Source organism: Microplitis demolitor, chromosome 5, assembly GCF_026212275.2.
Source record: "Microplitis demolitor isolate Queensland-Clemson2020A chromosome 5, iyMicDemo2.1a, whole genome shotgun sequence".
Taxonomy (NCBI): domain Eukaryota; kingdom Metazoa; phylum Arthropoda; class Insecta; order Hymenoptera; family Braconidae; genus Microplitis; species Microplitis demolitor.
Genome location: NC_068549.1, coordinates 4835008 through 4852021, shown reverse-complemented (window position 1 = coordinate 4852021; position 17014 = coordinate 4835008). Strand labels below are relative to the sequence as shown.

At 25.4% G+C, this 17014-nt stretch overlaps 1 protein-coding gene across 3 annotated transcripts; it reads right to left on the bottom strand.

Annotated features, from left to right (window-relative positions):
- Window positions 1-205: 205 nt before the first annotated feature.
- Window positions 206-15979, bottom strand: LOC103571951 (oxysterol-binding protein 1). Of its 3 annotated transcripts, none has more exons than XM_008550305.3 (11): window positions 15698-15979; window positions 12542-12607; window positions 10083-10288; window positions 9423-9676; window positions 8118-8310; window positions 5817-6106; window positions 5521-5756; window positions 4057-4333; window positions 3572-3963; window positions 2923-3143; window positions 206-2255 (listed from the first exon to the last, which is right to left on the bottom strand). In XM_008550305.3, the coding sequence occupies exons 1-11, from the start codon at window positions 15823-15825 to the stop codon at window positions 2113-2115; spliced, it is 2406 nt and encodes an 801-aa protein (XP_008548527.1). In that variant the 5' UTR covers window positions 15826-15979; the 3' UTR covers window positions 206-2112. The 3 variants fall into 3 exon arrangements, with proteins under 3 accessions (XP_008548527.1, XP_008548528.1, XP_053595365.1); XM_008550306.2 differs by having other exon boundaries at window positions 9423-9673; XM_053739390.1 differs by lacking the exon at window positions 12542-12607.
- Window positions 15980-17014: the final 1035 nt, after the last annotated feature.

Sequence of the window (17014 nt, the reverse complement as noted above, 5' to 3'; positions counted from 1 at the left end):
AAATACAAATTTTTAATAATTACGCCGTATTAAGTTGTCTTTTAAACTTAAGCAGAGTACAATGAAATTAATAAATTTGCATTAATTGAATATTCTACAAAAGCATAATGATTTAAATTGTGAATATTTATTTTCTTAGACAATAGTTTTTCTACATAAATTATTTTCTTTTAATTACTCATTATCATTATTTGTTTTTTTTTTTTATTTATATTGTGTACAGATAATATATCATTTATATCGGTAACGAATCATTAAATTATTATACAATTCATTAATTAAATAATAATAATAATTATTATTGTATATAATAAAACATAAAACGATTTTTCGACTTTACTTTCTGAGACTCGGAGTTTTTAGTTTTTGTAATAAGCGAGTATTTTTATAAATATATATTATTACTAATTTAATAAACAAAGTGAATAAATCGAACGCAATACATTTAATTTGCCTATTAACAATATATAATAATATACATTAATATTATATTATATTATTTTACTTCATTTATTGATATGCACAAACACTGATTTATAATTAGGTCTTACTTTTTTGTCGTGCATATAAATATATCAATCAATGATATATGTAGGCAAATATATATTATACAAAGTCTAAATAATGTCGTGTACATAATTTTTAAGTGCATTCTCAGACAGTGCCCGCTACTTTTTTAAATATTCTAAGACTTTCAATTTACCTGAAGATCGGAACGATTTTTGTGGCGCGAAAATACAAAAAATGAAATGAAGTAAAAAAAAATACTGGGTTAGATTTCTAAAATATTTTGTTTCAGCCGAAAATTGCAGGCCACCCCTAATTACCCTTTGAATTATATAAATTTTTTCAAAATTTTTGTTGCGCGAAAAGTCCTCATTTTCAGATTCATGACTCCAATTTTCATCAGTGTATTTAAATTTTATTAAGGGCTTTCTCACACTGCCACCTTTTTTAAAATTTTAAATGACAACTGTCATAAGCGTATCGAAATTTTGACAATTAATCAAAGTAAAATAAAAGCATTAATTGAAAAAAAAAAATTCGCTGATAGATTTAAAACAAAAATTACAAAATTGAACGAAATTTGGAAATATTTTAGTAAAATTTTCATGCCAATTTTATAATTGGAATTTTCAAATTTTGTAGGGTTAAATTTATTCAACGAATTTCGTTTAACTCTCAATTGATAAAAACTACAAGTAATTTTTTGGAAATTCTATATCTCAGCGAAGTTGCCCTTTTTTAATTTCAATTAATGATTTTATTTTTTTTTAACTAATTGATAGAAATTTTAATACACTTATAACAGTTTGAAAGTCATTGAAAATTTTTAAAAAGTGGAGGCACTATCATAATTACAAAAAAAAAAAATTAAAACATTAATTGAAAAAAAAAAAAGTAATAGCAATTTCACAAAGATATAGAATTGAAAAAAAATTACTTATAATTGTTATCAATTAGGAGACAAACGAAATTTGATAAATAAATTTTATCCTACAAAATTTTTTTTCAAAATATATCTCAGTGAAATTTTCCTTTTTTCAATTAATGCTTCGATTTTTTTTCAATTAATTGATAAAATTTTGAAACGGTTATGACAGTTCGTCATTGAAAAGTAAAAAAAAGTCGGGGGCGCTGTCTGATAATGAACTTAAGAGTTTTATTAAATGAATATTTTGGAAGTTCGTATATCGTATTTTATTCACTTAATTCGTATTTCCTCATCTATTTACCTCACTCATACATTTTTATAGCCACTTGCTCACTTAACCAGTTACTCAATTACATTAAATCATTAATTCTTCAATTAATGGCAGATTATTTTAATTATTATACATAAATTTTAAAAACACAAAAAATAAAATTTAAAAAAGAAAAATTATACTGTCTTAAATTTACCATTGATTGATTAGATAGTAATGTCAATAGATGAATAAAATTTGATTGATAACAAAGTAAGCTAATTATTATTTTAAATACTTGCCAAATATTATTTATTTTCATTTCTAAAATAACTTTTATTTAATATAACCCTTGGAAGTTTAATCGCAAGTACATAACCATTAATAATTAATTATTATTATTATTATTTTTAATAATAATAATAAGTTAAAATATATTTGGACATCGTGACCAGTCGCCTTTATTTTTACATTCCCAATATTCATGGTCGTAAGTATGACATAGGCTACCCGTAATCGTATCTTCTTGTTTTGAAAACCAAACGGGTTCGTATCCTCTATATGGCAATCCTAAAATATATAATGTATATTAATATATATGTATATATATATATATGTATATTTTTTTTTTTTAAAAATACATAATTTGATTGTCAGACATAAAAATTAATATGTTTTATGTTTTGTTTATAATTTTATAGCTTAAAAGGTACTAAAGGTACCGGCGAGTAATAAGGCCTAGCTAAGAAAATTTTGAATAGAGTCGAAAATATTACATTTAATTATTGAAATGTATAATTGATCTTTATTGCAATACATTAGCCATAAAATGTAATGAAGTAATGGTAATTTTTACCATAAACAAACAAAAAATTATATTTTTACAAAAAGCATATGAGTAGGCCTCATTTTACTACGGTAGGGTAATAAGGTCATCACTTAAATTTAGCAACAATACTTTTTAAGAGTCAGAAGACTAGATTGTTTTTTTATAATTTCTTCTGCACTACGACAGCATATGAGGGATGATGAAACATAAAAGATAGGAAACGTGATATTGGGACTCTATAAACTTGTCGTAACATCTCTATGCAAGAAGCTTCTACTAGAGTAGTATAACTTTTAGCGGAGGCGGTTATTTTAAATATAATTTCTGTCACTTAGGTCTTATTACCCGGGTACCTTATTTATTATCTTAATACCCATGAAACAATTTCAATTCTCAATGATATATTACCTTGAGCAGCAGCTTTTTCAGCCTCACTCTCACGTGCACGTCTTACTGCTCTTTGTTTTTCTTCAAGTCGTAATTTTTCTTTATTCGCTTCATCCCACAACCCATTTTCCATTAACCTTTGATCGGGTCTTATTCGTGAATCTGTTGGTGCTACACCTTCCTCAGGTTCATTTAGTTGACACGCTAATTCAGTAAATGAATAATATTTTTCACAATCTTCTCTGTAATAATAATTTAACATTAATTCCATCATTACTATTTATATATACTTATATAATATTAATTAACATAAAAATAAATTTAATTACTAAATATATAGACGTGAGGCTCATTTTTTTTTTTTTTTTACGAAGCAGATATTTAAAAAAATATTGGAAAATCGAAAAGTGCACACCTCAATTACTCACTTTAATTTTTATCATTTCTTTTACTTTATTTTTATTTAATATTATCAATTTATGTAAACTATTGTGATTCAAACTTTATATAATGAATTTTTAATGGTGCTTACTATTATTAAAACTTTTAGTGATTCGATAATAAATATATTACGAGAAATTTTCTTCCATTTGGCTGCTGAATAGCCTTTTTTTAAATTTAAAATTTTTTTAGCGGGAAGTTAAAAAAATAATAATAAAATAAAACTTACGGAGGCATATTTCGTTTCCAAGCAAGTGTATATGGGCCTGTTTTATATACTGGATTATCGGGACTACCGGAAGTACTGATAACAGGTGCAATTTCAATTTTAGCATCCCAAGTACCCTGAACAACCCATTTAACTTCTTTGTCAGCATTCATAACAACTCCTTTTACTTTTCGTTGACTATCACGCGAAAAATATGAGTACGGAATGTACTTAAGGTGACATTTAGTACCATCAGTATGATTAATAATATCCATGTCACCACTTTGATCTACCCATAGTTTACCAACAATAATATTGTGTACAGTAGTCGTTACTTTTCGCCACGTATAGTGATTAGACTTATCATTTATTTTTTTATCAAACTCTAAATGTGCAGTACCCAAAGGAATTACCTATTTTTAAATAAGTATCATAAATATTTATTGTTTATTATTACTATCACATTGATATATATTTTAAATATATGATTAATTTGTTTTACTTACTTGAAGATATTTACCACGGAATTTTGAAGCCATAGTAAATTCCTGCCAACATCGCCACGCTCGACCTTCACAAAATTGAGCAACCATTGGAGGATGATGCGACACTTGTTCCGATATTGCTCGCCATCCAAGATCGTCAGTTCGATCACATTCGTATGTTTCACCTAAAAGAGGATTAAAGGGTTTTCCAGTTCTAGTTGCAGTTGTTGAATAACTGGAAACTGTAAAAGCTGCCACGTAGGCCATTTGTTCACAACTGTCAGTACATTCAGCTGCTCTATTAACAAAAAAAAAACAAATACATAAATAATAATTATTATTAAAATAATTCATTTTGTTAAATATAATAATATATAAATTAATGAAATTAATATGTACGATATCTTATTAAAATATTTTTAAGAGCATTCTTAGACAATACTTCCAACTTTTTATAAATATTCGATAACTTTCATTGCAATTTCGCCGAGATAAATACTAAAAAAAAAAGTTACGGTTGTTATCAATTAGGAGTTAAACGAAATTTGACATTTAAAATTATAATATTGACAGGAAAATTTTATTGAAATTTACTTAACAAATTTTAATTGACTCCTAATTGATAACAACTTAGTATTTTTTTTTTTTTTTTGAGTAGGAGTCAATTAGGAGTCAAGCGAAATTTGGTAAATAAATTTCAGTGACATCTTCATATCAATTTTATAATTCAAATTTTCAAATTTTGTAGGCTAAAATTTATTTAACTCCTAATTGATAACAGCTGTGAGTAATTTTTTTTTAAATTCTGTGTTTCAACGAAATTACGACTACGTTGTCCTTTATTTCATTAATGTTCTTATTTCTTTTTACTTAATTAATAAAATTTCAATGCGATTATGACAGTTGAAAAATATTTAATATTCCTAAGAAGTAGGGGGGAGGGGTACTGTTCGTAAAAATACTCTTAAGGCTATTCTTACAGTGCCTCCCACTTTTTAAAAATTTTCAATGACTTTCAATCGTCATAAGCATATCAAAATTTTATTAATTAATTTAAAAGAAATTAAAACATTAATTAAAAAAACGCGATTGCAATTTCGCCGAGGTATAGAATTTCAAAAAAATTACTTACAGTTGATAGCAACTAGGAGTTGAACGAAATTTGTTAAATAAATTTTAGCAAAATCTTCATGTCAATTTTATAATTAGAATTTTTAAATTTTGTAGGCTATAATTTATTCAACAAATTTCGTTCAACTCCTAATTGATAACTGCAAGTAATTTTTTAAAATTAAATAATAAAATTTTAATATGAATATGACAGTTGAAAGTCATTTCATATTTTTAAAAAGTAGGGGACACTGTCAGAGAATGGCCTCAAAGTAAGATAGAAGTCTTAATTATTGATACTATATGAAGTATATTATGGTTATTATTTATTGGGTCTTTTATTTTACTTAAAAAAAAAATAATAATAAAAAATACCTGTCGAGTATATCGGCGTATTCATAATCTTCAGTCAAACGTTGTAACATACTAAGAGGCTCAGAAAAATTAACAGGCATTGGAATTTTCGACAATTCCTTGCCAATACAATTTTTCATAATACTCCATAAATTTAATGGATAATTTGGTTTCTCTGGTACTCGAGTTCTTCGCTGTCGTTTACTTACAGTTGTCATCCCGGTATTATTCCCATCGGTATCATTTTTCCAGGCCGACTAATGATAAAAAAAAGTGTTATTATTGATAAAATAATGAACGATTAATTAAATATTTACATTGTCCAGATCGGTAGCGGTTCTGGAAGTTTGTGGCGACGCTGAAGAATCGGTCACGATAAGAAAAGTGTCTGCTCTGGATGGATCGTTGGTAGACATTGGTGCTGGATCCCCTTCAGAACTAGATCCATCATCACTCCCTTGTGAATCGTTTCTGACTCGTTCACGTGATAGTGAGTTACCCGTTGTACTGCCAGGAATAGCTAACGTGAATGTATCAGACTCTTCGGCATCATAAAACTCAACATTATCTTCGTCGTCTTCCGATGGTGAAGTATTCGCTACTGAATCTATTTCAAATAAATAAACAATTATTTATTTTCAAATTAAAAAACAACTCAACTAATATTCCCATTTATTAAAATTTAAATAAAAATGTCATTGTAACCTTAAATAGTAAATAATAAATTACATCTGGGTTAACATACACGTCATCTATGGGAAAAAAAGTCAGGTCATCATGCAAGTAATTATATACTTATTTGGATAATTAAATTTCAAGTTATTTTTTAATTGTAATTAAATATTGCCACTTTAAATTTTATTACTAAATATAGAATATAAATTAATAATAAATGATAAGCATTAAATAAAATTCTATTGTTTTATAAAAACATCAATTAAATGATATGTAATTACATTTTTTTTTAGAAATATAAAAAATTATGAGTGAATGTAACTGACAATTGTCAATTTTCAAAATTTTGAAATGAGGGAATTAAATAAAAGTCAAATAAAATTAAAAAAATACGCATTTATAGAATTTGAAAATGAGTATGTGCATTTTTTATATTTTTAATTATTTAATTCGTTTATTTGTAATTTGAAATTTGTTTCCTGTCTGCTCCATTCGCACTCATAAGTAAATAGAATTAAAATAAAATAATTCGTATTTAAATATTTGAAAAATCAGTACGCGGATTTTTTTAAATTTCATTATTCTAATTAATTTATCTAAAATTTTTAAATTGTTTCATGTCTGCTACACTCACTCATAAAAAATGATCTTGAAATTAACAATCAACAATTTTCGAATTTTTTTTTCATCAAATCGACAAAAAAATAAAATTAATAAATAAATAAAAATATGCACGTGTAGAAAATTTAAAAAACCACAGATGGAATTTTTTTAATTTATCGTTTGGAAAAAAATTCAAAAATTATTAGATGTCGGCTAACTTTAGTATCATCCTAAAATAAGTAGACAATTAACAATTTTTCGACAAATCAATTAAAAAAAAAAAAAAAAAAACTGAAAATATGCGCATATAGAAAATTAAAAGAGCTATCGGTGCAATTTTTGAAATTTTTTAATAAGTCTGTTGATGTAGCAGACGTGAGACAACTTATAAATTTTAAATCAATAAATTAATTAAAATAATTAAATTTAAAAAAATGTGCGAGCTAATTTTTTGATTATCTAAATATGCATTTTTTCATTTATTTTCTACTCACATTTTATTTATTTATTCAAAAATTAAAAATATTGCTAACTGTCAGTTACATTCACACAATTTTTTTTTTTTTTAAATTTGTTGTTTAAAAAAAAATCTAAAAATTATTAGACGTCGGCTACTTTCAGTATCATCATAAAAAATTTTAAATAACAATAATAATAATTCGGACATTTTGTTTCCTACCAATAAAAATATATAGGTTATTCATAAGATATAATTAAATCAATCATAACTATTTGCTTAATCACCTTTTATAAAAAATGTACTTGAATACTAGTGTAATTGAAATCTAATCTATCGAACAATTATATATTTATCAAACTTATCAAAATTTTTTTTAATATCAAACGTTTTATTTTTTTATTGAAAGTTTCTATAAAGATAACCAAAAAAAAGTGACTAAACAAATATTTGGCTTGAGCCAGATTTATCTTACTTACTTCGGTTCACTTCTGTGATTGGTTTATTCAGTCTCGACATATATGAATATATATATAACATACATGTAATAACAATACGGGTAAGACGTAACGTAAGTGCGTATGGTAGTCCCGGGGTCAGTATTAAAGTACAGAAAAATAAACCAATGACAGAAGTAGAGAGAAATGAAACATAAGTAATTTGCTGTGTATCATTAACAAGATTAAAATCTCAATGATACAATAAATTAGATAGATGAAAGTGTAATCCCCTCCATGTAATCTTAAATGTGCGATCTCATGTTGTTTCGCGGATTGAAAATGCTGACGCGTTAGCGCGAAAATTTAAATGACTGGATTTAAAATCATAAGATTGGATGAAAAGTTTGTATTGTATTGTAAATATTGTGGATAATTTTCATTACGTGTAGAACGATGATTTCCTGCAGGTATTCCAGGTGGTAAAGCATGTTGTGCAGCCTCTTCTAGATGAGAATGTTGTCGTGCTAGTTGTTCAACCATTTTTTCAATTCGTACCTTTTGATCTCGTTCATGTTGAAGCATTTTCTTCCATTTTGGTTCTTGTTGTTGGGCCAATTGAAGGTAATCACTACTCGTCTGTATAATTTTTAAATATATTATCATATGCCAGTAGCTGCAGCATTGATCGATGTTTATTTTAAAAAATAATTTTTTATTTATCAATTATTTGCTTCGGTAATTTAATTAATAGGGGAGACCGGGTATGGTTGTCTCATGAATCGGTTGTCACATGGTGACCACAGATTTTTGAAACTAAAATTCCCTGACTTTTCCAGATATTCCAGTCAAATAATTTAAAAATTCCTGAACATATGTAGCAATATTAAATCATCGGAAATATTTATTTAATTCAAAATAAAATGACATAAGTCAGTTCAATAAATAATCAATCATTGTCTTTAAATGAAACTTTATTTTATTATTTGTCAATGTTCATACGTTTTTTTTATTTATTAAATAAATAATTTTTTATTTTTTATTTAAAATCTATGATTTTATATAACTTACTCTGCAATAAAATATAAATAAATTTATCATTTCACTAGAATAAATTTCATAAATAAGAACGTTTTATAGAATATTAATAAAATATTAATCAAGTACGCGAATAATAAATATAGTGAAACTTATTAGTTCAATACTTATGTATACTTTTAATGTTTTTGGTTTTTCAACTTGTCAATATGGATGTTAACAGCTTCAAGATCTTGACGATTGGTTTCTGCTAAGACTTTTTTTTCTAACAGCTTTTTTAATTCAAATTGCTTCATTTTTTCGCTATTGGAATCAATTTCTACTAATTTTTTTTCAAAAATGGTATCACAGCCGCATTCGCGCCGCGCCACTTTTTGAACAGTTTTGACAGAAAAATAATTATCAGAAAAAAGTAAAAATTTTTCCAGCTTTGTGACGAAATTCCCTGACTTTTCCCGGATTTTTCAGTTTATTTATAATTTCCTGACATTTCCAAGTTTTCCAGATATGTGGTCACTATGAAATCAACAGACGACTTATCAAACGAAATACGAACATTGATCGGCATCGAAAGGAAGGTGAAGCCTTCGCAATTCTTCGTCGTCGATTGATAAACCGATCGTCACAAATGACCACTATGCAAACCAATTCGTAAGACAACCAGACCTGGTCTCTCCTAATAATAACATTAATAACAATTAACAAAAACTTACACTAATCATAGCATTTGCAGCAATACGAAATAAAGTAGCGCGTTCACTGACGGTTTTTATTTTAGCAGCAGTATCCGGACTAGCCGATTCAAGTGACTCTAGATCCACAAGAGACCGCGTCAGCATGGTCCCACGTTTTGATATCAATTCATAGCAAGATTGTAAATCTTTCAAACGTTCCGTCAGGTCCTTTATTATTGATGTGTTCTCTCCTTTGTGGCTGTCATTGTCTTGGTACTCTTCCTCCTCTTCTTCTGAAACGAAGCGATGCTCTCATGAAGTGAGATTTGTCCTTCTCCGCTAAGTACTAATTTATACATTTATTTATGGACTTTAATTATTATTTCTATTTTATTTATACTGTTAAAAATTTTCCTTTTTAAATGAATCTTTGAGAGTTGACCAAAATTTTCTAGATTCGAATGGAGTAATTTTAAAAGTTAAAAATAATTCAAATAATTCCATTTTTTAGGATAATTTGATAAGGTCCGAATTATTCAAATCGAACACGATCGCACACCTCTAATTTATAAATTTTCATGACAATTATCCTTGAAAATAAACTAAATTTTTAACAGCGTATTTATTCAAATTTTACTTGACTAACTTGACTCTTTTTATTTCATTTCTTTAAACAATTAAAATATTCAATTATCAAACCTGACTCCATGGCTTGTATTGCTTTGGCTTTAGCTAATTCTAAAGCAGTAACCCATTGTTGTCGTTCCACTTCAGTTGCTGCTTTTATGTGAAATGTTTGGGTACCACCGTTGCTTACAACGAAAGTACATGCATCCACAGTATGAATTAAGGCCCCATGAAGTGATATAGCCCCTCTGCATGTGTGAGCCATTTCGGCTGGATTTCTAAACAAATCATATGAACACACGAGTTTCTCTATGCTACTCGTCCAAGTTATATCCGAACTCACAGAAAACTGGTTACACAGTTAACGCATATTCGTTTATTTATTTAGCAAATGGGATAAATAGTATTTTTTGATAATCTATTAGTCAACATTTTTTTTTAAATTTTGTATTTATGTTTTCTTATCTACACTGATCTTTGAAAAAAGATTCAAAAGCGTTGACTATTATAAATTTCAAAACGTGACACAATGACGAATTTTTTTTAACTATTTTTGAAATTCTGAAAATACAAAAAAGAGAAAAATTGACTTAAGATCAGATCAGACAGTGCTCCCATTTTTTAAAAATATTCAATGAGTCAACTGTCATAAGCGTGTCAAAATTTTATCAATTAATTCAAATAAAATTAAAGCGTTAATTGAAAAAAGGACAACTTCACTGAGATATAGATTTAAAAAAAAAAAATTACTTGCAGTTAATATTAATTGGGAAGTAAATTTTAGAATTCGAAATTTCAAATTTTGTAAGCTCAAATTTATTTACCAAACTGCGCTTAGTTCCCAATTAATAACAACTCTAAGTAATTTTTTAAATAATTCTATATCTCGGTAAAATTGCAACTTTCTTTTTAATTAACTGATTAAATTTTGATACATTTATGACAGTTGTCATTGAAAATTTTTAAAAAGTCGACCCCGACTGCTGGAGAATTACTTTAATATTAAAAATGAATAATTTTAGACTCTTCTGTAAACTTTTTTCAACTCTGCATTAAAAATTATATTTTATCAATTTTTCCAGTACAAAATACGGCTGGAAAAATCTGATTTTCATCGATTTCGGAATGTTTTTTTTTACCATATTTTACTAGGACACAGAAAAAAAAAATTTCTTGGCTCAAGAAAATTATTTCTCGCTCTAAGGAAATTTTCTTAAGGCGAGTAAAAATTTTTTACGCCAAAAAATCTTTTTCTTCTGTATATTAAGTCAATCATTAAATTTCCTTTTGAATTTTCAAGTTTAAAAAAAGTTCGTCGTCGTGTCACCTTTTGAAGTTTATAACAGTCAAAACTTCTTCAACGTTTTTTCAAAAATTTTCTTTTACATATGATATGCGTTTACTTGTTACCAGTATTATAAATTAAATATAAATTTGTTAGAAAATAAATATTTAATTTTTTAAAATAACAGTATAAAAGTTAATAAATATTTAAAAAAAACTACTGGGTTTCAAATATAAAAAGACAATTGTCACAGAAGTACAACTGCTGGTGCTTTGTTAATAATGTAATTGAGTACAGTGCTGTTCCTATTTCATGCATTAAATATTTATAATCTATTAGACTATACCTATGTTCAGTTTATAACAATTTAAATGTCATTGATTTTTATTTTAAATTTTTGTTTAAATTTAATTATGTCAAAGTGTAAGCTTCAAACTTTTTAAGCTGTCACTAAATTTGTTGTAAATTGAATTAGGACACGAATATTAAAAAAAAAAAATTTTACACTAAGTGTGATGTCATGTTATGTGTGCACACATATATATTATAAATAGTAATTTATGACCACATAAATATTGACCCAATTGATGATTAAACGTTTGACGTTTGAAGTAAAAAAACAAAGTGTAATTTTAAGAAAAATGTTTTTAACTTTAACTGTAAAATAACTAAGAGTAAAACGTCTGGTGGCTTAAGCAAACGTAAATGAAATAATAAAATATAATAAACATCAAGACTTATATTTACAAATGATAGAAATAACTTGAGCCCCAAAATTATTCAAATAACTATAGATTTTAAAATATATGTACGTAACATTGTGCAACTAATGATTAAATCAAACGCCAAATAATTTGGGCTTTAAGACAAATAATTATAAGCGTACAAAGTTCTTTCTAATTATGTTCTTTTTTTTATATAATAAATATATGAGTATATACAATCCATGAATTTATTAAAATAAATTATAAAGGCGAGAGAAGAAATAATTGTAATATAAAAAATATGATAGTAAATATTAAATGAAAAAATATTGAATAATAAAATAGGGTTTACAAGCAATAACTGATGAATATTGAAGAATAAACATCCATTACCATATTTATGGAAGACTTGATAAACTTATTTGTAAATAAGTAATAAATGAAATTTTGAATTTCCTATTTTTAAAAATGTTTGTTGTTTTTCTTTTTTTCATTTTCTTTTTTTTTTTTTTTTTTTTTTGTTTTTGTTTTTTTTTACTTACTCGGAGGCACTGCCAGCCCTCCGCTTGCGTCTTGTCGATATCTTTGGCCCCCCCTTTGGTTCAGCCCTAAACAATTCACAAAACAAATAGGCCCACATTCACTTTGTGCTAATTTTTTTTTTTTTTATTAATTATTGTTTTTTTTTGTTAGCTAAACAAAATTTTGTTTGATAGGTACACTGTAAAAAATTCAGAGCCCACGGTGTGGTGTAACTGATTTGGTGTGAAAGTTACAGGACGCACGGTGTTAAATATTTGACCGTGTGGATTAGAATGATCACACCACCAAGGGTGTAAATGTTACTTTGATGACAAAATGAAAAACAAAATAATAAAAATAAGTTCTCATTTGGGCGGATGATAATTAAAAATTCTTGTATAGAAATTTCTGTTCAAAGTTTTAATTTTTAATTAATATCATACTAAACAAAAAAACTTATGTTAATAAAATCGTTAATTTATCAAATTTGAACCATAAAACTCCTTATAAAAGTCGTACAAATATCAATGATAAATTTTTATATATAAATACTGTTAGTGTGTAATTAATTAACATTTGATTAATGAATACAATTAAACTTGTAATGAGTAATTTTTTAAATTGAAAATACTTGATATTATATATTTTTATTGCTTCAGTTATTAATTGTACTTTTTTTTTAATCATTACTAAAGAAAGTTAGTGAAGAATTTTTTTAATTAAAGTTAAATTAATGAATTTTAATATTAAAAACAGTTACTGGGTCATTTTTAACTACAGATCATATGATCGGACAATGTATGAGTTGTGAGCTAATAACATCGAATGGTGTAAAAGATAACACTCATACCGTGTTAAAAGTATACCGCTTGATCTCTCACACCAAAAAAATTTCACACCGTCAATTCACACCAAGGACACCGTGTTAAGTCCTCGGGGACCATTTTCACACCAAAAATTTTTTACAGTGTATACTAATATATATTTTAAATGTTCGATTTGCTAAAATGATTGATAATTTTTATAACTAGGAAAGTTGATAACATATACAATTACAAAATGATAATGCCAGGTAATTACTTTAGTTTTATAAATCATAGTTTCATTAGTAAAACATACTGCGATAAAATATCTGATTACAAATAAGTAATAATCACAAAAAATACTTTAATTTATCAATTCTTTACTACTGTCATCATCTATTTAACAATAAACCTTTGAATTTATTTTATCGACTGTTAAAATTTTTTTTATTTTAATATAAAACATGATTCTGAAGTTAACCGGCTAATAATTTTTGGATTATTTTTGAAACTATATGTAATAAAAAAAAAAATATTTTTAATAATTGCACCTTTAGTTCTTCAAATTTTCTACATGTACATATTTTTAGTTTTTGATTTTTTGAAATTGATTTATTGAAAAAAAAATATGAAAAATATTAATCGCCTGTTAACTTCTGAATCGTAATAAAACAACACATTTGATAATATATACAATTTTTTTAATTAAAAAACAGATATCGACTATTATCAAATGAATACATAGAATATTTTTTTATCGTTAATTGTCTATTCTTAAAACGTAATCACTTTTTAATGGAATTCCCTGAATATATATAATAATTTAATGAAAATTTAAAATTTAATTTTTGTTAACTTTTTGAGGTCACATTTAAAATTTATTAAATTGTTTGTTTACATCGATAATGTGGAAATGAAAGTTTAATTAATGAATTATAAAAATGGAAAATATTTAAATAATTAATACATAAAGTTATAAAAAGTTGTAACAGTAGTAAAGAATTAATATTAATGTGAAAAAACATTGACATTTTAAAGTTAAAATTTTAAAAAATATAAACGAATGTAAACGTAAAGTAAAATACGTAAATATATAAGTTAAAAATAAAATATTACGTCGATGATATTTTAAAATACTTAATGAGATTAATTAATAATAATTAAATATCAAGAGATAAAATAACAGTTATTGATATGAGTATTTAATGAAACAACAACTCTATTAGCATTTACTATGATTTTAATTATAAGCAACCAATTATCTTCCAGATGAGATACAGCATAGCCCGGATGAAAACTTTAAAAACAATAAATACCAGATGTATATTTTTTATAATGATATCACGATGACAATCGAGATATGAATAATTAAAAATAATAAATATAAAAGAAAGCAATTTATTAATGAATAAATAAGTATTGGAGACCTATAGAATAACCTAAAGGACGTATAAAAAATATGAATAAATTTGATTCTGAAATTAACAGACAACAATTTTCGAATTTTGCAACAAATCGATTACAAAAAATATGCACATGTAGGAAATGAAAAAAACTACAGGTGCAATTTTTCAAAATATTTTTATTTTTGTAATTTATCATTTTTCAAAAAATTCAAAATAAGTGTAAATGTAGCAGACGAGGAGTTTTTAATTACATGTCAAAAAATTAAATAATTAAAATAATGAAATTTGAAAAAATGCATGTACTAAATTTTGAATTGTCTAAACATGTATTTTTTTATTTTTATTTTATAAACAATTTAATTTATTAATTAAAAGTTTTTAAAATTATGATACTAAAGTTAGCCGATGCCTAATAATTTTTGGATTTTGTTTTGAACGATAAATTATCAAGAAAAAAATATTTGAAAAAATTGCACTTATAGTTCTTTAAATTTTCTACCTGTGTATATTTTTAGTTTATTTTTTTTTTATAATTTATCGTTTTTAAAAAAATCATAAAATTATTAGAGGTCGGTTAACTTCAGGATCATTTTAAAAATTGTCAGATGTCCGCTACCTTTACTGTCATAAATTAAAAAACTACTAAATGTCGGGTAACTTCAGTATCATTAATAATTATATAATTAAAATAATAAAAATAAATAATAATATTATTATTATTAATATTACTGTGTTAATATTATGCAAAAACACAGTAGCATATATATTTACTAACATGAAGGTCATTGAAACTTGTGTTAGGACATGTCATATATGATAAAATAAATAAATATTATTTAGCACAATAATTAGCATATGCAGTAAACATAAAAAATAAAATTAAAATGGAAATATGATAATACCAGAGATTCGTGAAATGACGAAGCATATTACAGTATAAATAATTATTGACAATTAATTAAAATACCTATAGTATGACAGGAGGCCATTTGACAGGACGAACCACCTCCGTTGGTAACCTTTTAGATAATTAGTCCACTTGAAAAGCCAACCCTTCATTTCTTGAGCACCGTGCTGTGCTTTTGGTTCACCCATTTTTTATAAATTATAATATTATTATTTATTATTATTTTACTCTATTATTATTCTATATATAGTAAATAAACTGGTTGCACTTTAACGTTAATAATTAGACCACAATATCCACGTCGACATCATCCGTTATGTTCTGTCGCCATTTTGAACGTCAACATTGATATATAAGTTTACATACACACATATATATGTATATGTATCTGTATATGTTTACAAAACACACGAAAAAAAAGTTATGTCATACATTCTTGTTCGGTCGGTATATATTTGCCTTTTTTATCAATAGTTAATGTGTTACCCTAGACTAAAGATTTAAAAATAATTTGAAACTGGCGCGCTGTTTAAAAATAAATTTAAATTGTTCTTGTGTTTTTTCGTAAATAAAAATTATACATAAGATGAGTAATTTAAATTTTAAATTGCTACTAAATGACATTTATATTTATTTATAAACTTATCATAATTTATTGAATAATAATTTAATCATGGTGACCACAGATTTTTGAAATTTAAATTCGCTGACTTTTCCAGGTATTCCAGTCAAATAATAAAAAAATTCCTTGACCATATGAAGTAATATTAAATTATTGAAAATATTTATTTAATTCAAAATAAAATGGCATAAATCAGTTCAATAAATAATCAATCATTGTCGTTAAATGAAACTTTATTTTATTATTTGTCAATGTTCATACGTTTTTTTTATTTATTAAATGAATAATTTTTTATTTTTTATTTTAAATCTGTGATTTTATATAACTTACTCTATAATAAAATATAAATAAATTTTTCATTTTCACTAGAATAAATTTCATAAATAAGAACGTTTTATAGAATATTAATAAAATATCAATCAAGTACGCGAATAATAAATATAGTGGAACTTATTAGTTCAATACTTATGTATACTTTTGATGTTTTTGGTTTTTTAACTTGTCAATATGCATGTTAACAGCTTCAAGATCCTGACGATTGGTTTTCACTAAGACTTTTTTTTCTAACAGCCTTTTTAATTCAAACTGCTTCATTTTTTCGCTGTTGGAATCAATTTCTACAAATTTTTTTTCAAAAATGGTATCACAGCCGCATTCGCGCCGCGCCACTTTTTGAACAGTTTTGACAGAAAAAAAATTTATCGCAGTTTTTCAGTAAAAAAAAAAAAAAACAAAGTAAAAATTTTTCCAGCTTT